At 50.8% G+C, this 25232-nt stretch overlaps 2 protein-coding genes across 2 annotated transcripts in view; one reads left to right on the top strand and one right to left on the bottom strand.

Annotated features, from left to right (window-relative positions):
* The window catches only part of LOC145362394 (uncharacterized), a 74129-nt gene that overhangs the window by 44335 nt on the left and 4562 nt on the right, over nt 1-25232 (bottom strand). The window contains exon 3 of the mRNA XM_080218440.1: nt 21522-21899. Coding sequence (XP_080074566.1) covers nt 21522-21899 — 378 coding nt within the window. The remainder of the gene's footprint in view (nt 1-21521; nt 21900-25232) is intronic.
* LOC145362297 (uncharacterized) lies at nt 1334-14047 on the top strand. Its single transcript, XM_080218380.1, has 4 exons — nt 1334-2566; nt 10333-12622; nt 12914-12992; nt 14036-14047. The coding sequence occupies exons 1-4, from the start codon at nt 1372-1374 to the stop codon at nt 14045-14047; spliced, it is 3576 nt and encodes a 1191-aa protein (XP_080074506.1). The 5' UTR covers nt 1334-1371.

Below are 25232 nucleotides of genomic sequence, written 5' to 3'. Positions count from 1 at the left end.
GGCCGCCATCTTGATTGAGCAAGGAGCAGAGCGCATGCGCTGGTGTCTTGGTGACGCAACCATGAGTGGGTGGGTCTTTGTGTTTCTGCTCCCACCGGGTCCTAGTGCTCGGGATGCACTGGGCCATGAGTAACAGGTTTTCAAACAGCTTCACCCACTCCCAGGCTGCACCTGACATTTGCAGCCGGGAGAAGTTTATGGGTCATGTACATATTCAGTATGAGTGGTTGCATCCCTGTATAGTTACCTGAATCAGATATACGGCTTTTGTACTCGTTGGAGTTTAGAAGGATGAGGGGGGAATCTTATTGAAACTTACAGGATACTGTGAGGCCCTGGATAGAGTGGACATGGAGAGGATGTTTCCATTAATAGGAAAAACTAGAATCAGAGAGGGCACAACCTTAGGGTAAAGGGACAATCCTTTAAAACGGAGATGAGGAATTTCTTCAGCCAGAGAGTGGGAAATGTGTGGAACTCTTTGCTGCAGAGAAGGCTGGGTCATTGAGTGTCTTTAAGACAGAGATAGATAGGGTCTTGATTAATAAGGGGATCAGGGAGTTATGGGGAAAAGATAGGAGAATGGGAATGAGAAAAATGTCAGCCATGCCTGAATGGTGGAGTAGACTCGATGGGCAGAGTGGCCTAATTCTGCTCCTATGTCTTATGGTTGTTTTGGTTACACTTCTGCCCCAGACTGTTTATGTTTACATAGAAATATACGTAGAAACGGAAGTAGGCCATTCAGCCCTTTGAACATTCCCTGCCATTCATTATGGTCATGGCTGATCCTCAGATTCAATTCCTAATCCACTCCCCACCATTAAATCCCCTTAGCCCCAAGAGATATATCTAATTGAAACCAAGGTCTACTTCCACTTTTGAGGAACGGCGCTCCAAAGATAGCATTAACAACATAACCCAAATTATTTACCCCACTAATCTCCCTAACCTACACATCCTGGGGGGGAAATAATGGATAATTTAACATGGTCAATTCACCTAACCTGAATATCTTTGGACTGTGGGAGAAAACTGGAGCACCCGGAGGAAACCCACACAGACAAGTGGAGAATGTGTAAACTCCACACAGACAGGTAACCAAGGCTGGAATCGAACCCAAGTCCCTGGCACTGTGAGGCAGGAGTACTAACCACTTTGCCAGTCATGTAATTCTTTATAAACTAATTTTACAGGAAATAGAAGAGGGGGATTTGCAGTCTGGACAAACAAATCTCACGTCAGACAGAGTGAAGCAGTTCATTGGGATTTGTACATCTGAAGGGATTTAATTGTCCATCTCAGTTGGAAACTGGTGAGAACCTGTTTCCTTTCTCCTCCTGTGGGAAGGGATTGATACAGCTGGAAAACATGCTGACACGACAGCGAGCTCGCAATAGTGAGAGTTCATTCACCTGCTCCGTGTGTGGGAAGAAATTCATGTGTTCGTCCAACCTGCTGGCTCACCAACTCAACCACATTATTCAAAAGCCTCTTCAAAGCTCTGACTCTGGGGAAAGCATTGAAACCTCTGAGGAACAGGCCCAACAGCAGCTCCTTCACACTGCCGAGAGACCGTTCAGCTGCTCCCACTGCGGGAAGAGGTTCACTCAATCCTCCCGCCTCGCAGAGCACCAGCTCCTTCACACACACGAGAGACCTTTCAGCTGCTCCCACTGTGGGGAGTCATTCAGTGACTCAGTGCATCTCACTGAGCACCAACAAGTTCACACCAAGGACAGGCCATTCAGCTGCTCCCAGTGTGGGAAGAGATTCACTCAGTCCTCCCACTGCACCGCTCACCAACAGGTTCATTTTCAGAAGAGACATTTTAAATGCTTTAAATGTGAGAAGACCTTCAAAAGGAGGATTAGTCTGCTGATTCACCAGGGCACTCACACTGGGGAGAGGCCGTACGTTTGCCCTGTGTGTGGGAAAGCATTTCCTTCTTTACAGCATCTGCTAAGTCACCGGCGTATTCACACCACGGAGAGGGCATTCATCTGCTCTGTGTGTGGGAAGGCTTTCACAGAGTCATCCAGCCTCCGGAGACACCGCCGCACTCACACAGGGGAGAAGCCGTTCTCCTGTTCCATTTGTGGCAAAAGATTTGCTCAGTTTTCCTACTGCAATCAACACCAACACATTCACTCTGATAAGAGACCTTTTCAGTGCTCAGAATGCAATAAGAGCTTTAAAAGAAGTGATGATCTGCTGAAACACAAACGCATTCACACCGGGGAGAGACCGTTCCTGTGCTCTGTGTGTGGAAAGAGATTCGCTCAGTCGTCTGGCCTGCTGAGGCACCAACGCATTCACACCGGGGAGAAACCGTTCTCCTGCTCTGTGTGTGGGAAGGGATTCACTGATTCATCCTATATGCTGAAACACCAGCGAGCTCACACTGCAACAGAACCGTTCACCTGTTCCCTGTGTGGGAAGGGATTCACTGATCCATCCCGCCTGCAGAGACACCAGCGAGTTCACACTGGGTCAAAACCGTTCAACTGCTCCATGTGTGGGAAGGGATTTAATCAGTATTACAGCCTGCTGAAACATAGACGACGTCATGTGTGACCCACAAAGCTGGATTTTGTTGTTCCTGCGCCCTGAGATAAACAATAACAATTGGATCAATGGGGGGGCAGTGACACAGTGGAATTATCACTGGGCTCAGGGTAAGGCTCTGGGGACCCAGGTTCGAATCCCACCACAGTCGATGGTGAAATTTGTGCTCAATTAAAATCTGGAATTAAAAGTCTAATGACAAACCTTAACCATTGTCAATTGTGGTAAAAACCCATTTGGTTCAGTAACGTCCTTTAGAAAAGGAAAGCTGCCGTCCTTACCTGGCCTGACCTACATGTGAACTCCAGACTGACAGCAATGTGGTTGACTCTCAAATACCCTCTGAAATGGAGGGCAGTTAGGGATGGGCAAGAAATGCTGGTCCAGCAAGTGACGCCTACATCCCGTAACAATGAATAACAGAAATTCCTCAGTAACCTCCAGCCCCACAACACTCTATGTAAATACAAGTTGTTGATGATTATGCCCTGAGATAGATAACGTGAACCCAATTCCCCTCGTCCACCAACTCAGCAACTTCTTCACAGAAAGTAAAACACATTGGATTTTGGTCACCGCACTTGCGGAAGGATATATTGGCCTTGGAGGGAGTGCAGAGGAGGTTCTCTAAGCTGATACCGGAGATGAGGGGGTTGGACTATGAAGAGAGACTAAATAGACTGGGTCTGTACTCGTTGGAGTTTAGAAGGATGAGGGGGGATCTTATAGAGACGTATAAGATAATGAAAGGGATGGATATGGTAGAGGTAGAGAGATTCTTCCCGCTCAGAAAGGATAGCAGGACTCGAGGGCACAGCCTCAAGATAAGGTGGGGGGCAGTTTAGATCAGAGTTGAGGAGGAACTTCTTCACTCAAAGGGTGGTGAGTCTCTGGAATTCTCTGCCTGTTGAAGTGGTGGAGGCTACTCGCTAAATATATTTAAGTCATGGGTAGATAGGTTTCTGATAGACAAGGGAATTAATGGTTATGGGGAGAAAGCAGGAAAGTGGAACTGAGCCACTTCAGATCAGCCATGATCTTATTGAATGGCGGGGCAGGCTTGAAGGGCTAGATGGCCTACTCCTGCTCCTATTTCTTATGTTCTTATGCCTTGTTTGTGAACAGATCTTCCACTCACCTGATGAAGGGGCAGCGCTCCGAAAGCTTGTGACTTGTGCTACCAAATAAACCTGTTGGACTTTAACCTGGTGTTGTGAGACTTAGAGAGATTCCAGCCAATGTTTTGAGTCTGGGTGACCCTTCATCATGGATTGGCTTGATTTACTTTGGATTACTTAGTTTGAGTGTAACAAACACAGTGTTTATTCCAATAACAAGAGTCAGGTTGTCGTGTGTTAGTGAACACAGTATTGGATCCAATGTAATGATAGTACAGACAGTATAGAATCCGTGCAGTACAGAAGGAGTCACTGAGCCTATACTGACAATGATCCCACTCAGTCCTATCCTCATAACCCATTTAGTTATCCTGCTAATCCCCGACACTAAGGGCCAATTTAGCATGGCCAATCGATCTAATCTGCACATTTTTGGTGTGTTGGAGGAAACCCACACATACACAGGGAGAATGTGCAGACTCCACACAGACCCGGGTTCCTAGCACAGTGAGGCAGCAATGCTAACCACCGTGCTACCAGGCTGGCTGTGTTTTGAGAAATCTCATTAAAATCTGGAACTCAGATGGGGATATGGGTTGGTGTTAGGTGGGAATCAGATTTACAGAATGGGTTCCTGTAATTGCAACAATCCAATTGCTAGATGTTGGTAAGAAAAGGGAAGTATTTAAAGTGGAGACCATGGGTGTGTTCAAGGGTACTGATGGAATTTATGATCTGTGAAAATACTGAGAGCAAAGAAATCAATCCAGAAAATTGTAGTCACTTCACGTTGTTCCAGGAGAAGTGGTGTCTGGTTGTGGAGATGTCAGGTTTTACACAGCACACGGTCATTCTGAATGGAGAATCTCTGAGTTGTACAATTCACATCATTCAGGAGCCAGATTGTCTGCTCAGAGGAACGTTTCTGTGACATCAATGAAAAGCAACACACGCACACCCACACACAGAGTCTCTCTCTCTCACACACACACACACACAGTCTCTCTCCCTTCAAATTATCTCCTGTCACTTTATTGTTTGTCTTTTTGAAATAAATCCTGAATGAACTATAAAATCAGTCATAAGTATTTGCTGAGATTCCCCTGAAAGACATCTATACTGTTCATTTCACTCCCTGTAATTGTGATTTCCATATTCTTACCACTCTGTGTGGAGAAATTTATCCTGGATTTCCTATTGGATTTCTTAATGACTGTTTTAAATTGATGGGCTCCAGTTTCCCAGTAACTTCACTGCAGTGTTAATGTAAGCCTACTTGTGACTAATACATAAACTTTACATTTTGCTCTTCCCCTGAAGAGGAAACACTATTTCTGTGTCTAAACATTTTATAATTTTGAGGCTCTCTGCTCAGGTTACCCCTCAGCCTTCATTTCTCAAGAAAGCAGAGCTCGCCTGTCAATCCTTTCCTCATAAAAACACACACACATTTTCAAAATCATTTATGGGATGTGGGCATTGCTGTCTCGGCCAGCATTTATGGCTAATCCCTGACTGCCCTTCAGAAGGTGGTGATGAGCTGGCTTCTACATTAAAATCTCATCATTAAAATCTTCTCTGCACCCTCTCCTGCGCCTGGATTTTTTTTAAGAATATGGTGACCAGAATGGTAAGCAGTAGTCAGTAAGATTCTTGATCAGAGAGTCACTGATTTTCCATAAGCGGTTTGCCTTTATCCACGGTTTTAAATTAGATTATTAGGAAGCAACAATTTAAAAATGATGCATAATAAACTGGGAAAAAAAACCAAGACCCACGGCAGGTGAGTAACTGAGGCCCCAGCACTGATCCTGCGTTACCCAAATAGTCACTGCCTGCCCATTGGTTTAATCCTCCTCTTTGTTTCCTGTCTGCCAATCAGTTTTCTACCCATCTCAGTACAACAGCCCCAGTCATAAGAACATAAGAAATAGGAGCAGGAGTAGGCCATCTAGCCCTTCGAGCCTGCCCCGCCATTCAATAAGATCATGGCTGATCTGAAGTGGATCAGTTCCACTTTTCCACTTTCTCCCCATAACCCTTAATTCCCTTGTCTGTCAAAAACCTATCTACCCGTGACTTAAATATATTTAGCGAGGTAGCCTCCAACACTTCAACAGGCAGAGAATTCCAGAGATTCACCACCCTTTGAGTGAAGAAGTTCCTCCTCAACTCTGTTCTAAACTGCCCCCCCGCCCCCTTATCTTGAGGCTGTGTCCTCTAGTCCTGCTGTCCTTTCTGAGCAGGAAGAATCTCTCTACCTCTACCCTATCCATCCCTTTCATTATCTTATATGTCTCTATAAGATCCCCCCTCATCCTTCTAAACTCCAATGAGTACAGACCCAGTCTATTCAGTCTCTCTTCATAGTCTAACCCCTCATCTCCGGTATCAGCCTAGTGAACCTCCTCTGCACTCCCTCCAAGGCCAAAATACCCTTGCGCAAGTGCGGTGACCAAAACTGCAGCCTCATCAGTGCCTTGTACAGTTGCAGCAAGACCTCCCTGCTTTTATGTTCTATCCCCCTCGCTATAAAGGCCAGCATCCCATTCACCTTCTTGATCACCTGCTAGACCTGCAGATTGGGTTTTTGCGACTCGTGCACAAGGACCCCCAGGTCCCTCTGCACCGTAGCATGCTACAGCTTTTCGCCCTTTAATAGTAATTCCTCCTACTATTATTCCCGCCAAAGTGGATAACCTCACACTTGCTAACATTGTACTCATCTGCCAGGTCCTCGCCCACTCACTCAGCCTATCCAGATCCCTCTGCAGACTTTCCACACCCTCCGCACAATTTGCTTTTCCACTCGTCTTCGTGTCATCAGCAAATTTTGTTACACCACGCTCAGCCCCCTCCTCCAGATCATCTATATAAATGGTAAATAGCTGAGGCCCCAGCACCAATCCCTGCGGCACTCCACTAGTCACCAACCGCCAATCAGAATAGCACCCATTGATACTAACTCTCTGCCTCCTATTAGACACAGTAAAAAGTCTGACAACAGCAGGTTTTAGTCCAACTGATTTATTTGATAGTAAACTCACAAGCTTTCGAGGGGATTCCCTCTTCGTCAGGTGAATGGAGAGTTCTGGCCTCAGCCAGAGCATATATAAAGCTTGGACAACCAATCCTCTATCCACGCTAACACGTTACCCCCAACTCCATGCCCCCATATAAAGACACAAACTCAATTTACAAAATAATGGTTGGAATCGGAGTTTTCACAGGTAATAAAGTCTTAGGGTACAGACAGTGTGAGTGGCGAGAGGGTTAAGCACAGGTTAAAGAGATGTGTATTGTCTCCAGCCAGGACAGTTCGTGAGATTTTGCAAGCCCAGGCGAGTCATGGGGATTACAGATAGTGTGACGTGAACCCAAGATCCCGGTTGAGGCCGTCCTCGTGTGCGGAATTGGCTATCAGTCTCTGCTCAGCCCCTCACAAAAAGAACCTATTCTGTTGAATGGCGGGGCATTTACCCAGCATCGCTCGCGGCGGTGAATGTCTCCTATCCTGGCCACACTGGAGCAGTGCGCAGGTGCAGTACTGCCCCTGTCTGGAGCATGCGCAGTGGCAGTGCTGGACGGAGGAAGCTGCTGCTTTCTTGTCTCTGCGGCGGGTCAGGAAGCGGCGAGTCCGAGCGATCGGAGGGCGCAGGGAGGTGATCAGAAAAGGTTTATAAATACCAAGTGAAAGCATTAAACCCCGAATCAGAAGGTCCAGGCCAGCCCTGCGGTTGTCCGGAATCACCCCGCTTCCAGCCGTTAGAGACCCCGGTTAAACAGCCACCATCTTGAGAGGGGGCAGTGTGCGGAGGTGCGCATGCGTGGCCAGCCCTGTCAGCAGGAGGAGATAATGTTGTTGCTGACAGCTCAGCAGGAACAATCCTGACTGTGTCCCCCACCCCAGCAAACAGCTAGGGAACATTTTCCAGCACTTGATCCATGGCCTCTCCCTGGAGAGGGAGCATGCGGTGTCCGCGGTGCAGTCGATGCCTTAAGAACATAAGAAATAGGAGCAGGAGTAGGCCACCTAGCCCTTCGAGCCTGCCCCGCCATTCAATAAGATCATGGCTGATCTGAAGTGGACCAGTTCCACTTTCCCTCTTTCTCCCCATAACCCTTAATTCCCTTGTCTGTCAGAAATCTATCTACCCGTGACTTAAATATATTTAGCGAGGTAGCCTCCACCACTTCAACGGGCAGAGAATTCCAGAGATTCACCACCCTTTGAGTGAGTTCCGCCTTCCGCGCCCGCTGGACACCACAGGGGCTGAGGTGCGTTATAGACCCCGACAATTGCATTTTGATTTGATGTGTTTTAAGTTTCCTTTGTACTTTTTGTTTTTGTTCGGGCCGTTCCCCCTTCCTTTTGGGGAGCTGCCCCTTTTACTTTGTCCTAATGTAATTTGACTTTGTTTATTTGGTTTGGCCTTAAAAGAGGTTGATCCATGGCCTCATGTGCTGTGGTGTTTCAAAATCTACATTGAATACAGGAGTTGGGATGTCTTGTTGAAGTTGTACAAGACATTGGTAAGGCCACACTTGGAGTACTGTGGAGTTCCGCTCATCCTATTATAGAAAGGATATTATTAAACTAGAAAGAGTGCAGAAAAGATTTACTAGGATTCCAACGGGACTTGATGGATTGAGTTATAAGGAGAGGCTGGATAGACTGGGACTTTTTTCTCTGGAGTGTAGGAGGCTGAGGGGTGATCTTATCGAGGTCTATAAAATAATGAGGGGCACAGATCAGCTAGATAGTCAATATCTTTTCCCAAAGGTAGGGGAGTCTAAAACTAGAGGGCATAGGTTTAAGGTGAGAGGGGAGATACAAAAGTGTCCAGAAGGGCATTTTTTTCACACAGAGGGTGGTGAGTGTCTGGAACAAGCTGCCAGAGGCAATAGTAGAGGGGGGTACAATTTTGTCCATTAAAAAGCATTTAGACAGTTACATGGGAGAGGATGGCTATAGAGGGATATGGACCAAACGTGGGCAATTGGGATTAACTTAGTGGTTTAAAAAAAGGGGCAGCATTGAGAAGTTAGATCGAAGGGCCTGTTTCCATGCTGTAAACGTCTATGACTCAATGACATACTTTTTACTTGTTGTGAGATTTCCTGCCTCTACCACCTTTCCTCCGTTTCTCTCTCCACGGACTCTGACCAGAATTCTCTGGCCATTCATGCCGGTAGGATTCTGCATTCCTGCCGGCAGCACACACCTCCGCCCGTGGGTTTTCTGCTGGTGTGGGGTGATGTTAATGGGAATTCCCGTGGGGAGCAGTGGGATCAGAGAATCCTGCTGCTAGCAAACATCGCACCACTTCCCGTCAGGGAGAAACACACCGCTGGGAGGCCGGAGAATCTTACCCACTGTCTGACCTGCTGAATATTTCCAGCATTTTCTGTGTTTATTTCAGATATCCCACAGCTGCTCTATTTTGCTATTATTTTATTGGAGGCATTTCTCACAGAACCAACTTTAGAAACACGATTGACTAATTTTTTTAATCCACAGGTGCTCCGGTCCGCCTTGTTGTCCAACGCGGGGCATACACGCGGTCGGTCGTGCGAGGGCTGCTCTTGGATGTTGCTTCGAGAGTAGCCTAGTGCTTCACATCGTTAGTGTACGCTTAAACTGGACCATCTGACGGGGAACACGACAGCTCAGTGACTATCACTGTTTGCTGTGCAGACACATGGATTTGGGCCGGTGTCTGTGGGAGTTTGCACATTCTCCCCGTGCTTGCGTGGGTTTTCTCCGGGAGCTCAGGTTTCCTCCCACACCCCAAAAAACGTGCTCTTAGGCTGATTGGTGTAACAAATTGTCCCTAAATTAGTCTCCCCTCAATCTGGTTATAATTCCTTTATTGTGGAGTCCAATAGGCGTAGACAACGTTGTAGGGAGAAGAGGGCACTCACAATGTTAAAATGGCGGCGCGGGCTCGTTGGGCCGAAGGGCCTGTTTCCCGGGCTGTGTTGTTCTCTATTCTTTGTAATTATGAAACAAAAAGCTGGAAAATCTCAACAGGTCAGACAGCATCTGTGGGGATGGAACCAAAGTCTGAAACATTGGCTCTGTTCTCTCTCACAGATCAGCTCCTGTGATCCTTCTACAAGGTGGAGTTTGAGGGATTGGAAGATTCTGTTAAGGTTCTGGTTAGTTGTGGGTAAATAAAATCCCTATTCTTCACTTCCTGCCTCTTTCGCTCTCCTCCCATGTATCCAATAGTCATGTGTAGACCCGCCTCCCTTCCCTGAAGGGTGTTGCTGAGCCAGTTGGGTTTTTGTGGAGATTGAGTAATTTTCATGATCACTTTTTCCTCCTGCTGGCCCCACAAATTTACCACATTCATTCAGCTCACATTCACAAGCTGCTTTTGTGTTTGTGTGAACTCTCTCTCACTCCCTTTTTCTCTGTTTTAAATCACAGGATTGTAGAGGAGGGGGATTGACAATCGGGAATCTCGAATCAAACATCACACTAGAATCTGAGAATCATCCAGTTTGTCATAACCTGAATATCACAGGACTTCCAACATGGAAGGAAAAAGTCCCGTTCTCAGCGGGGAGAAACGGTACACGTGTTCTGTGTGTGGACAAAGATTCAGCCGATCATCTGGCCTTTTGAAACATCAGCGAGCTCACACTGGAGGCAGGCTGTTCATTTGCAGTGTTTGTGGGAAAGGATTTACTCGATCATTCACCCTTCTCAGACACCAACGAGTTCACACTGGGGAGAGGCCGTTTACCTGCTCTGTATGTGGAAAGGAATTCACTCAGTTATCCTGCCTGCTGACACACCAACACACTCACACTGGGGAGAGGCTCTTCACCTGCTCTGAATGTGGGAAGGGATTCATTAATTCAACTAATTTGCAGACACACCAGCGAGTTCACACTGGAGAGAGGCCTTTCACCTGCCCTGTGTGTGGCAAAGGATTCACAAATTCATCCAACCTGCAGAGACACCAGCGAGTTCACACTGGGGATACCCCGTTCACCTGCTCTGTGTGTGGAAAGGAATTCACTCAGTTATCCCATCTGCAGAGACACCAGCGAGTTCACACTGGGGAGAGGCCATTCACCTGTTCTGAGTGTGGGAAGGAATTCACTCAGTTATCTCACCTGCAAAGACACCAGCGAGTTCACACTGGGGAGAGACCGTTCACCTGCTCCGAGTGTGGGAAGGAATTCACTCAGTTATCTCACCTGCAGAGACACCAGCGAGTTCACACTGGGGAGAGACCGTTCACCTGCTCCGAGTGTGGGAAGGGATTCACTCAGGCAAATGACCTGCTCAGACACAAACGGGTTCACACTGGGGAGAAGCCATTCATCTGCTCTGTGTGTGGAAAGGGATTCACTCAATCAAATGATCTGCTCAGACACCATCGGGCGCACACTGGGGAGAGACCATTTATCTGCTGTGTGTGTGGGAAGGGATTCACTCGGTCATCCCACCTATTGGATCACCAGAGAATTCACACTGGGGAGAGACCATTTATCTGCTCTGAGTGTGGGAAGGGATTCACTACCTCATCCAGCTGGGAGGGGCACAAGCGAGTTCACACTGAGGCAAGAACTTTGACCTGCACCGAGCCTGGGAAGGGAGTCACAGTCTCACCCAGTCAGCAGGGACACCGGAGAGTTCAGACTGAGGACGGTCCGGTTCCCCGCCCCGAGGGCGGTCCGGTTCCCCGCCCCGAGGGCGGTCCGGCTCCCCGCCCCGAGGGCGGTCCGGTTCCCCGCCCCGAGGGCGGTCCGGTTCCCCGCCCCGAGGGCGGTCCGGCTCCCCGCCCCGAGGACGGTCCGGTTCCCCGCCCCGAGGACGGTCCGGCTCCCCGCCCCGAGGACGGTCCGGCTCCCCGCCCCGAGGGCGGTCCGGTTCCCCGCCCCGAGGGCGGTCCGGTTCCCCGCCCCGAGGGCGGTCCGGCTCCCCGCCCCGAGGGCGGTCCGGCTCCCCGCCCCGAGGACGGTCCGGCTCCCCGCCCCGAGGACGGTCCGGCTCCCCTCCCCGAGGGCGGTCCGGCCCCCCGCCCCGAGGACGGTCCGGCCCCCCGCCCCGAGGACGGTCCGGCCCCCCTCCCCGAGGACGGTCCGGCCCCCCTCCCCGAGGACGGTCCGGCCCCCCGCCCCGAGGACGGTCCGGCTCCCCGCCCCGAGGGCGGTCCGGCTCCCCGCCCCGAGGGCGGTCCGGCTCCCCGCCCCGAGGGCGGTCCGGCTCCCCGCCCCGAGGGCGGTCCGGTTCCCCGCCCCGAGGGCGCTCCGGTTCCCCGCCCCGAGGGCGCTCCGGTTCCCCGCCCCGAGGGCGGTCCGGTTCCCCGCCCCGAGGGCGGTCCGGTTCCCCGCCCCGAGGGCGGTCCGGTTCCCCGCCCCGAGGGCGGTCCGGTTCCCCGCCCCGAGGACGGTCCGGTTCCCCGCCCCGAGGGCGGTCCGGTTCCCCGCCCCGAGGGCGGTCCGGCTCCCCGCCCCGAGGACGGTCCGGTTCCCCGCCCCGAGGGCGGTCCGGCTCCCCGCCCCGAGGACGATCCGGTTCCCCGCCCCGAGGACGATCCGGTTCCCCGCCCCGAGGACGGTCCGGTTCCCCGCTCCGAGTCTGGGAAGGGATTCATTCCGTTATCTAACCTGCTGACAGACGAACGAGGCGAGACTGATGAAAGACCTTTTAAATGTCCAGACGGTGGGACTTGTTTTCAGAGTTCTGTGGAATCGGGGTCCCATCAACACGTTCACACTGACGAGAGACTATTCCGCTGCTCTCACTGTGGGGCTGCGTCCACACGATCGTCTGACCTCACTGAACACCAATGCACTCACTCTGGGGAAAGGCTCCTCACTTTCCCCAAACGTGGAAAGGGATTCACTCGGTCCTCCAACCTGCTGACACACCAGCAAGGTCGCAGTGTGAAGAGGGGGTTCACTTGTCCCGAGTGTGGGAAGGGATTTACTCAGTCAACCAACCTGCTGAGACACCAGCGGGTTCACACCGGGGAGAGGCCCTTCCTCTGCTCCCAGTGTGGGAGGGGATTCACTGAGTTATGCAACCTGATGACACACCAGCGGGTTCACACTGGGGAGAGGCCCTTCCTCTGCTCCGAGTGTGGGAAGAGTTTTATTAATTCCACTAACCTGCTGCGGCACCAGCGAGTTCACACTGAGGAGAGACCATTCATGTGCTCTGAGTGTGGGAAGAGATTCACTCAGTTACCACATCTACACAGACACCAGCGAGTTCACACAGGGGAGAGGCCGTTCCCCTGCACTGTGTGTGAGAAGGGATTCGCTCAGTTATCGCACCTGGTAAGACACCAGCGAGTTCACACCGGGGAGAAACCATTCACCTGCTCCCAGTGTGGGAGGGAATTCACCCAGTCAAATGACTTGCTGAGACACCAGAGAGTTCACACTGAGGAGAGACCCTTCATGTGCTCTGAGTGTGGGAAGAGATTTACTCAGTTATCCAGTCTGCTGAAACACCAGAGAGTTCACACTAGGGGGAGGTCCACCTGCTCTATGAGAAAACGGATCCTCTCAGTCATCCTGCCTCCTTCGATCACCAGTAATTTCACATTGGGAAAACCCTTTAAATGTCGGGGACTGTGGGAAATACAGTAAATGTTCCTGGGAACTGCAACTTCTACATGTTCATACTGATGAGATACCGTTCAGGTGCTCTCACTGCAGATGCGCCCAGGAAATCATTTCAACTTTCTGTACACCAGAAATTTCACAGTGTGGACAGCCTCCACCTGCCCTGAATGTGGGAAGGAATTTGCTTATTTATCCCGTGTGCTGAGATCCCAGTGAGTTCACAATTAACTACAGTGATCAGATTTTGCTGTTAATCATGTTCAGGATTGAATCATGTTCATTGGGGTCTGTTTCTGCTGATGTCAGTAAACCCCACCCTCGCTATAGGGGCTGATGCTCTTGCTAAAAGTCAAATAAATCAACTTTGCATCAAATAAACTTGTATTCTTCTTACTATCTCCGACGTTGTCAGGAGGTCTCTCCCCTCCCCTGTCTCCTCCGCCCTCACCTCCAACAATAAGTGTGAGGATTTCATGGAGTTTCTCTGTCACTAAGATTGAGACAATCTGATCAGCTGCCTCTGCTGCTTCCTCCCTTCCACTAGCCCATTGGACTGATCAGCTTCCCCTGAACCCCATATCTTCCCCTCGTTTCTCTCTCATATCCCTTCATGCCCATCTTGTCCATCAGACCCACCGTGTGCTCACAAAGGGCTGGATGGACACCCTCTGTGCTGGAACAATTGGTCATCAACCCCAAATTGCTGATCACCAAACTTACCCACGTAAACTGGTATTGTTCTCACTTTCCAGGTGTTACCCTGACCCTATTAAATAGTTGAAATGTGTAACTAACAAACAATGGGGTGTGGGTTTGTTACTGACATATTGACAGAGGTCAGGATGGACACGAACCATCATCACACGGTGTGAATGGTCAGAGCTGGAACTTGGGTTTTGCACTCTATAGTGAGGTTGGGGAGGGGAGGGAGAAAGTGGGGTTGGGGTTAGGGTTATAATCAGATCAGCCACGATCATATTGAACAATGGAATAGCCTCAAAAAGCTGGGTGGCCTGTTCCTAACTCGTATGTGCAAATGGACTTTTTCAGAGAATCCCTACAGTGCAGAAGGAGGCCATTCTGCCCATCGAATCTGCACCAACCAGGCCTTATGCCCACAACCCCATGCATTGGTATGTCATCAGGTTGCTTAACTCAGTGAATCCCTTCCCACACTCGGAGCAGAGGAATGACCTCTCTCTAATGCTAATCCCCTGACACTAGGCTCAATTTTGAGTGGCCAATCAACCTAACCTGTGCATCTATGGACTGTAGGAGGAAACCAGAGCATCCAGAGGAAATGCATGCAGACACGGGGAGAATGTGCAAACTCGATATAGATAATGACCCAAGGCTGGAATTGAACACGGGTCCCTGGTGCTGTGAGACAGTAATCCTATCCACTGTGATGCCCTGTGGCAGGATCTCATCCTCACTTTCCCAGATTCAAACAAAGATTAACTGAGAGTCCATCTCTAATGGCAGCCAGATTGTCCACAATCCTCTGCGCTGTAGAAACTGTTCTATCTGCCTCAGGCTGGCCGGGTGGATGGCACATGCTCAGTCACTGACAGGTCACAATGCCTATGTGATTGATGGCAGCTCTGGACCAATAGAAAGAGGAGGCGGGGCTGGAGGACCATACAGAAGCATCTGGTCCTCCAACCAATTGGAGAGAATGAGGGGCGGGCCTGAGCCTGGGTCTCCCTCATTGGCTGAAACCCTGCACCATTGTGAAACTGCTCTGTGTCTGGCCCAGGAGGAGGTCCTTCCCCACCACCCCCCCTCCCCACCACCCCCCCTCCCCCACACACACTGGGTGCACGTAGATCAGGAATGTGGGGCTGAAGTGCAAACAAAACATCAACAAAATGTTTTTATTTAGAAAACTGAGAAGGTGTATATGGTTGCAACATCGAGATTCAGATTATGTTCAGTAACAAACTGAAATTATGCAGATTTCCCTCACTAAATGAACGCTTCTGCCTGCTTTTGAAGGGGGACCATTCACGTGTTAGGCAAACGCGATAACCACTAAATACAGAAACAAGTGACAAAGAGAGCAATAGGTGTGAACCATTCAGATCCTGGAATCCCTTCAACATTGACTGATCTATAAAGTTTAATTTATTAGTCACAAGAAAGGCTTACCTTAACATTGCAATGAAGTTAGTGTGAAACTCCCCGAGTATCCACTGTCCAGTACCTGTTCGGGATAATGTACCAAACCAGCACATCTTTCAGAATGTGGGAGGAAACCCAGAGGAAATCCACGCAGACATGGGGAGAATGTGCAGACTCCACACAAACAGGCCGGAACATAACCCGGGTCCCTGGCACTGTGAGACAGCAGTGTGAACCCACTGTGTCACCGTGCCCCCCGGGAATCGAACCCGGGTCCCTGGCGCTGTGAGACAGCAGTGCTAACCCACTGTGTCACCGTGCCCCCGGGAATTGAACCCGGGTCCCTGGCACTGTGAGACAGCAGTGCTAACCCACTGTGTCACCGTGCCCCCCCGGGAATCGAACCCGGGTCCCTGGCGCTGTGAGACAGCAGTGCTAACCCACTGTGTCACCGTGCCCCCCCGGGAATCGAACCCGGGTCCCTGGCGCTGTGAGACAGCAGTGTGAACCCACTGTGTCACCGTGTCCCCGGGAATTGAACCCGGGTCCCTGACGCTGTGAGACAGCAGTGCTAACCCACTGTGTCACCGTGCCCCCGGGAATCGAACCCGGGTCCCTGGCACTGTGAGGCAGCAGCGCTAACCCACTGTGTCACCGTGCCCCCGGGAATTGAACCCGGGTCCCTGGCACTGTGAGACAGCAGTGCTAACCCACTGTGTCACCGTGCCCCCCTGGGAATCAAACCCGGATCCCTGGCACTGTGAGACAGCAGTGCTAACCCACTGTGTCACCGTGCCCCCCTGGGAATCAAACCCGGATCCCTGGCACTGTGAGACAGCAGTGCTAACCCACTGTGTCACCGTGCCCCCGGGAATCGAACCCGGGTCCCTGGCGCTGTGAGACAGCAGTGTGAACCCACTGTGTCACCGTGTCCCCGGGAATTGAACCCGGGTCCCTGACGCTGTGAGACAGCAGTGCTAACCCACTGTGTCACCGTGCCCCCGGGAATCGAACCCGGGTCCCTGGCACTGTGAGACAGCAGTGCTAACCCACTGTGTCACCGTGCCCCCGGGAATCGAACCCGGGTCCCTGGCACTGTGAGACAGCAGTGCTAACCCACTGTGTCACCGTGCCCCCGGGAATTGAACCCGGGTCCCTGGCACTGTGAGACAGCAGTGCTAACCCACTGTGTCACCGTGCCCCCCTGGGAATCAAACCCGGATCCCTGGCACTGTGAGACAGCAGTGCTAACCCACTGTGTCACCGTGCCCCCCTGGGAATCAAACCCGGATCCCTGGCACTGTGAGACAGCAGTGCTAACCCACTGTGTCACCGTGCCCCCCTGGGAATCAAACCCGGATCCCTGGCACTGTGAGACAGCAGTGCTAACCCACTGTGTCACCGTGCCCCCCTGGGAATCAAACCCGGATCCCTGGCACTGTGAGACAGCAGTGCTAACCCACTGTGTCACCGTGCCCCCCTGGGAATCAAACCCGGATCCCTGGCACTGTGAGACAGCAGTGCTAACCCACTGTGTCACCGTGCCCCCCTGGGAATCAAACCCGGATCCCTGACGCTGTGAGACAGCAGTGCTAACCCACTGTGTCACCGTGCCCCCGGGAATCGAACCCGGGTCCCTGGCGCTGTGAGACAGCAGTGTGAACCCACTGTGTCACCGTGTCCCCGGGAATTGAACCCGGGTCCCTGACGCTGTGAGACAGCAGTGCTAACCCACTGTGTCACCGTGCCCCCGGGAATCGAACCCGGGTCCCTGGCACTGTGAGACAGCAGTGCTAACCCACTGTGTCACCGTGCCCCCGGGAATCGAACCCGGGTCCCTGGCACTGTGAGACAGCAGTGCTAACCCACTGTGTCACCGTGCCCCCGGGAATTGAACCCGGGTCCCTGGCACTGTGAGACAGCAGTGCTAACCCACTGTGTCACCGTGCCCCCCTGGGAATCAAACCCGGATCCCTGGCACTGTGAGACAGCAGTGCTAACCCACTGTGTCACCGTGCCCCCCTGGGAATCAAACCCGGATCCCTGGCACTGTGAGACAGCAGTGCTAACCCACTGTGTCACCGTGCCCCCGGGAATCGAACCCGGGTCCCTGGCACTGTGAGACAGCAGTGCTAACCCACTGTGTCACCGTGCCCCCGGGAATTGAACCCGGGTCCCTGGCACTGTGAGACAGCAGTGCTAACCCACTGTGTCACCGTGCCCCCCTGGGAATCAAACCCGGATCCCTGGCACTGTGAGACAGCAGTGCTAACCCACTGTGTCACCGTGCCCCCCTGGGAATCAAACCCGGATCCCTGGCACTGTGAGACAGCAGTGCTAACCCACTGTGTCACCGTGCCCCCGGGAATCGAACCCGGGTCCCTGGCGCTGTGAGACAGCAGCGCTAACCCACTGTGTCACCGTGCCCCCCCGGGAATCGAACCCGGGTCCCTGACACTGTGAGACAGCAGTGCTAACCCACTGTGTCACCGTGTCCCCGGGAATCGAACCCGGGTCCCCGGCGCTGTGAGACAGCAGCGCTAACCCACTGTGTCACCGTGCCCCCCCGGGAATCGAACCCGGATCCCTGGCACTGTGAGACAGCAGTGCTAACCCACTGTGTCACCGTGCCCCTGGGAATCGAACCCGGGTCCCTGGCGCTGTGAGACAGCAGTGCTAACCCACTGTGTCACCGTGCCCCCGGGAATCGAACCCGGGTCCCTGGCTCTGTAAGACAGCAGTGCTAACCCACTGTGTCACCGTGCCCCCCGGGAATCAAACCCGGATCCCTGGCACTGTGAGACAGCAGTGCTAACCCACTGTGTCACCGTGCCCCCCTGGGAATCAAACCCGGATCCCTGGCACTGTGAGACAGCAGTGCTAACCCACTGTGTCACCGTGCCCCCGGGAATCGAACCCGGGTCCCTGGCGCTGTGAGACAGCAGCGCTAACCCACTGTGTCACCGTGCCCCCCCGGGAATCGAACCCGGGTCCCTGACACTGTGAGACAGCAGTGCTAACCCACTGTGTCACCGTGCCCCCCCGGGAATCGAACCCGGATCCCTGGCACTGTGAGACAGCAGTGCTAACCCACTGTGTCACCGTGCAGTGGGACCAACATTTGTGTTTGAACTAACATCACAATGGATTGATCAGTTGTTGCTGTTTGTGGGATCTTACTGTGCACAAACTGACTGCTGGGATCAGTAACAACTCATATTTATAGAACACGTTTATTGCAATAAAACATCCCAAGGTGCTTCAGAGGAATTTTGTAACAAAATACTGAGTCACACTGGGAGTTAGTGAATTGAGGGGAAAGATTCCAGACAGCGGTTCTTCCAGGCCCAAGAGCTCCAGTCTCAGCTCAGGAGAACTCAACAACTCCACATACTGTCCAAAGATTCACTGGAGTGGGGGATTTTAATGAGAATCTTTCATCAGGAGGGAGGGAACGGAGGGACGGAGAGGTTGAGGGAGGAAATTTCAGAGCTTCACACCAGGACAATGCCATTAATGAAGGAGTAATTCAAATCAGAGATGTTCAAGTGACCAGAATGAGGACAGCACAGATATCTCAGAGGGTGTGTTATTGGAGATTAGAGATTGGGAAGGACAGGCCATGGAGGGATTTTAAAACAGGATGGAAATGTTAAAATCAGTGCATTACCCTGATGTGAACCCGATGTAGTTCAGTGAGCACAGGATATGATGGGTGAAGAACTCTCGAGCAGCAGAGTTTTGAACAATCAGGAATGTTGCGGGGCGATGGCCTTTGGTATTGTCGCTAGACTATTGTCAATGTTCTGGGGACCCCGGGTTCGAGTCCTGCCACGACAGGTGGTGGAATTTCAATTCAATAAAAAAAATCTGGAATTAAGAATCTACTGATGACCATGAAACCATGGTCGATTGTTAGAAAAACCCATCTGGGTCACTAACGTCCTTTAGGGAAGGAAATCTGCTGTCCTTACCTGGTCTGGCCTACACGTGACTCCAGGCCCACAGCAATGTGCTTGACCCTCAGTTGCCCTCCAGAGTCAATTAGGGATGGAGAATTATTGCTGGCCCAGCCTGCGATGCCCATGTTCCACAAGTGAATTAAAAAGACAATGTTTAATGTGGGGGTGGAGTGAGTGGGAGAGGCTGGTGAAGAATGGATTCTAATCATCCAGTTTAAGGGTAACACGGGTATGGATGAGGGTTCCAGCAGCAGGCGGGATGGCGCCAGGTGACATTATGGAGAGTGAAATATCTGGTATTAGTGCTGGTGTGGAAATGTGGTCAGAAACTCATCTTGACATCAAATCCGGCACGGAGATTGTGAAGAGTGTGGTGCATTCCCAGGGAGAGGGACGGATTCGGTAGTCAGGGAATTTGTAGTGGTGACTGGTCTTCCCCATTTTTAACTGGAAGGAATTTCTGCTCATCCAGGACTGGATGTGGGATAAGCAGTTTGATCATTTAGTAACAGTGGAGGAATGGAGAGGGACGGTGGGGTGAGGTAGAGCTGGGTGTTGTCAGTGTACATGTACAAACTAACACGGTGCTTCTGGATGGTGTCACCTTGTGGGGCATGTAGATGGGAAATAGGAAGGGCCGAGGATAGATCTTGGGGAGGGGGACACCAAGTTCATCGACTTTGGTAAGGAAAAGGAGGTTGGACAGGTCAAAGATTATTTTTCCAGAGTGTGTGTGGTGACAATGGATTTAAAGGTGAGAAGGTGAGGAATGGAAGAGGATGGGAACTGTAAACGGTATTGATTAGTATGGAGGAGGTAAACAGCTTCGTAGGAATAAGATCAATGGAACATAGTGGGGGGGGGGGGGGAATGTCATGGACAAGCTGAGGTCTGACAGGACATAAGAGAGAGACGGGAGGGAAACTGGAAAAAGATGCCAGTTCCAGACTTAGTGGAGGACAGTTTGGCCTTTGGTGAGAGGGAAGCAGCAGAGGCAGCTGATCAAACTGCCTCAATCTTAGTGACAAAAAGCTTTTTTCAGCTCCTCACACTTGTTGTTGGAGGTGAGGATGGAGGAGACAGGGGAGGGGGTGAGAATTTCAAAAGGAACTAACTTGTAACAGCTACTAAAAAGATTCAGCACAGAGTACTTTCCACAAACTATTTTTTCAAAGCAAAGATACTAACCCCTGTAACTGGGCTGGAGTTTAGAAATAGGGGCAGAGAAAGACTCCAATGAACATGGTTCAGTTCTGGATGTGACTCACAACAAAATCCAATCACTGCGGTTACTCATGAAGTTTCTGGTGTCTCAGCAGGTGGGATGACCGAGTGAATCCCTTTCCACATTCGGAGCAGGTGAACGCTCTTTTCTTGGTGTGAGTTTGCTGGTGTACAGCGAGTTTGGATGATCGCCTGAACCCAGTCCCACAGCTGGAGCACCTGAACGGTCTCTCGTCTGTGTGAATTCGCTGATGGAACATCAGATCCCAGCGTCTTTTATAACACTTCCCACAGTCCAGACATTGGAAAGGTCTCTCCTGAGAGTGGACACGTTGATGGGACATCAGATCCTCAGAACCTTTAAATCCTTTCCCACACTCCTGACGATATTTTGGCCCTGGAGGGAGTGCAAAGGAGGTTTACTAGGCTGATACCGGAGTTGAGGGGATTGAGCTATGAGGAGAGGCTGAATAAACTAGGCTTGTACTCGTTAGAGTTTAGAAGAATGAGGGGAGATCTCATTGAGACGTATAAGATGATGAATGGGATGGATAGGATAGAGGTGGAGAGACTCTTCCCGCTCAAAAAAGACAGTAGGGCTAGGGGGCACAGCCTCAAGATAAAGGGGAGGCGGTTTAGAACGGAGTTGAGGAGGAACTTCTTCACTCAAAGGGTGGTGAATCTCTGGAATTCTCTGCCCGTTGAAGTGGTGGAGGCTGCCTCGCTAAATATTTTTAAGAAGCAGGTTGATGGGTTCTTGATAAGAGAGGGGATTAAGGGTTATGGGGAGAGGGCGGGAAAGTGGAACTGAGCCACGACAGATCAGCCATGATCTTATTGAATGGCGGGGCAGGCTCGAAGGGCTAGATGGCCTACTCCTGCTCCTATTTCTTATGTTCTTATGTTCTTATTGTCTGCGTGAACTCGCTGGTGTCTCAACATGTTGGATGAATCAGTGAATCCTTTCCCACACTTGGGGCAGGTGAATGGTTTCTCCAAAGCGTGGACTCGCTGGTGCTTTGACAGATTGGATAAATCATTGAATCCTTTCCTACACACAGTACAGCTGAATGGCTTCTCCCCAGTGTGAACGCGCCGGTGTCTCAGCAGGCTGGATAAATCACTGAATCCCTTCCCACACTCGGAGCAAGTGAATGATTTCTCAGCGTCAGTGCGTTGATGAGTTTCCAGCTCAGACGGGGAACAAAGTGACTCCTTCCCAGTGTGAAGATACTTATGTTGCGACAAGCCTGATAATCGACTGAAGCCTCGTCCACACACAGAACAGGCGTACGGTTTCTCCCCACTCTGGACGGTGCTTTTTCCTTCCATGTTCAATACTTGGTGATATTCAGTTCCAATAACTCGGGGAACTTTGTCAAATCCTGATGTGATGTTTGGTTTCCCGTCTCCTTCATACAAACCTTCCCTTTCGAAGATCCTATAAAACGGGTTTAAAACAGAAAAGAATGAAAGAGAACGCTCAAAAACAGGTTGTGAAATTGAGCTGAATGAATGCAGTAATTTGTGGGGCAGGCACTAGGAAAGAGTGATCATAAAAACTGCCGGATTGTCATATAAAACGCAACTGACTCACTGATGTTCTTCAGGGAAGGGAAGCTGTCACACAGTCTGGATCTTCACAAGACGCTATCCTCTTTGAAGAGGAAAGTGAGAGAGGATTTGGGAGGAGAATAGAGAGGGATTTTATATTGTATAAATAAACCAGGATTTGAACAGATTTTCCTAAGACCAGGATATCCACACTAACTCCCTGTTGCACCTTGATTATCTTCATCATCAACAGTCCCTCGATTTGAGGATGATATCTATCATCATAGAATCCCTACAGTGCAAGAGGAGGCCATTCGACCTATTGAGTCTGTACTGACTCTCTGATAGAGTGCTTTACCCAGGCCCTCCTGTCCACCCAAGACATTGGGAAGGCCCACACTTGGAATACTTTCTACAGTTCTCGTCACCCTGTTATAGAAAGGATATTATTAAACTGGAAAGAGTGCAGAAGAGATTTACTAGGATGCTACTGAGACTTGATGGATTGAGTTATAAGGAGAGGCTGGACAGACTGGGACTTTTTTCTCTGGACTGTAGGAGGCAGAGGCGTGATCTTGTAGAGGTCTATAAAATAATGAGGGGCACAGATCAGCTAGATAGTCAATATATTTTCCCAAAGTTAGGGGAGTCTAAAATTAGAGGGCATAGGTTTAAGGTGAGAGGGCAGGGATACAAAAGTGTTCAGAGGGGCAATTTTTTCACACAGAGGGTGGTGAGTGTCTGGAACGAGCTGCCAGAGGTAGTAGTACTACCTCTGGCAGCTCGTTCTAGGTAAGTGACCTAGATGAGGGTGTAGAAGGATGGATTAGTAAATTTGCTGACAACACCAAAGTTGGAGGAGTTGTAGACAGTGAGGATGGATGTTACAGTTTGCAGAGGGACATAGATAAGCTGCACAGCTGGGCCGAGGTGTGGCAAATGGAGTTTAATACGGAAAAGTGTGAGGTAATTCACTTTGGTAAGAGTAACAGGAGTACAGAATATAGGGCTAACGGAAGGACTCTTGGTGGTGTCGACGAGCACAGAGATCTTGGGGTACATGTGCATAGATCTCTGAAAGTTGGCACCCAGGTTGATAAGGTTGTAAGAAGGCGTACGGTGTGTTAGCTTTTATTGGTAGAGGGATTGAATTTCAGAGCCGTGAGGTCATGTTACAACTGTACAAAACTCTGGTGCGGCCGCACTTGGAGTATTGCGTACAGTTCTAGTCACTGCATTATAAGAAAGATGTGGAGGCATTGGAAAGGGTGCAGAGGAGGTTTATCAGGATGTTGCCTGGTATGGTGGGAAGGTCTTATGAGGAAAGGCTGAGGGACTTGAGGTTATTTTTATTAGAGAGAAGAAGGTTATGAGGTGACCAAATTGAGGCATACAAGATGATCAGAGGATTAGATAAGGTGGATAGTGAGAGCCTTTTTCCTCGGATGGTGAAGGCTAACACGAGGGGACAAAGCTTTAAATTAAGGGGTGGTAGTTATAGGATGGATGTCAGAGGTAGGTTCTTTACTCAGAGGGTAGTAAGGGTGTGGAATGCCCTGCCTGCAGCAGTTGTGGACTCGCCAACTTTAAGGGCGTTCACATGGTCAGTGGATAGGCATATGGATAACATTGGAGTAGTTTAGGTTAGAGGGTCATTAGATTGGTTCCACTGGTCGGCGCAACATCGAGGGCCGAAGGGCCTGGACTGCGCTGTAGTGTTCTATGTTCTAGTAGAGGCAGGTACAATTTTGTCTTTCAAAAAGCGTTTTGACAGTTACATAGATAAGATGGGTATAGAGGGAAATTAGCCAAATGCAGGCAATTGGGACAAGCTTAGGGGTTTTAAAAAAAAGGGCAGCATGGACCAGTTGGATGAAAGGGCCTGTTTTCATGCTTGTAAACCTCTACGACCTATCCCTGCAGCCTCACACATTTATCTTAGCCAAGTCCCCTTATCGCCACATCTTGGGAAACTAAAGGGAAATTTACCCCTTAGTAAATTAACCGGGGGTGGGGGGAGGAGGGGAACTGGAGCACCCGGAGGAAACCCACGCAGATGCGAGGAGAGCATATAAACACCACAGAATTTCACAGTAACAACTGCAGCGTTAAAGCAAGCTTCCTTGTGACGCTAATCAATAATTTAACTGAAGTCACCCAAGCCAGGGACTGAAACTGGATCCCTGGCACTGTGAGGGAGCAGTGCTAATTACTGTGCCACTGTGTCGCTCATGTCTACTTAGGGTCGTGAATTTCACCATGGCTCTTCATGTGACTGACCAAACCCACAGATCTATAAATAATGTTTAAAATGATTTGGGAATATATCGCCATTCCTTCAGTCACTGGGACAAACTCCTGGAATTCCCTCCCTACCAGCAGGGTGGATGTACCTACACCACATGGACTGCAGGGGTTCAAATCCCATACGTCACATTGCCCCTCACAAACATGGCGCCACGCACATGTTGCCCCTCACAAACATGGCGGCCACAAATGATACACTTCCGGCAGAATGGCGGCAGTCAGCCCAGGCCCAGCACGACAAGCCGCGGCTCCATTTGGTTCAAAACGGGGTGACCAGGAAGTTCTTTCCCGGGGTGTGAGATTGGACAACATGTTTACAAAGCCTATTCACCCGCCGGCCGGATCTACCGCTCTCTGCGCACCGCCCTTTACCTCGTACTGATCTCGCATCAGCCTTTCCCGTCCCTCCGTCCGTCACCATTACCAGCACTGCGCATGCCTGAGAGCATTTTCCCCCCTCATTCACTCCGATTGGCTGGAGGACCAGCCGCACCCGCTCGGTCTTCCAACCCTGCCCCTCATTCACTCCGATTGGTTGGAGGACTACCTGCTTCCACGCGGTCCTCCAGCCCCGCCCCCTTTCCCTATTGGGCCGGCGCCACTGTCAATCAGTCCCCGGGCATTGTGACGCGTCGTATGCGTAGTGAGGCTCACGTCCAGGCTCATCTTCAGGTGGGAAGGAGGTGGATAAGCGGAGGCAGCGTCAGGGGCAGTGGGTGGGAGGGGAGGATCCGCCCCCCCCCCGGAGGGGGACTCAACCCAACCCCCATCCCCCAGT

This window comes from Carcharhinus amblyrhynchos, unplaced genomic scaffold (genome assembly GCF_965287045.1).
Source record: "Carcharhinus amblyrhynchos unplaced genomic scaffold, sCarAmb.v2.hapA scaffold_38, whole genome shotgun sequence".
NCBI classification, from domain to species: Eukaryota; Metazoa; Chordata; class Chondrichthyes; order Carcharhiniformes; family Carcharhinidae; genus Carcharhinus; species Carcharhinus amblyrhynchos.
The sequence above is the reverse complement of the archived record's forward strand: the minus strand, read 5'-3'. Positions and strand labels throughout refer to the sequence as shown.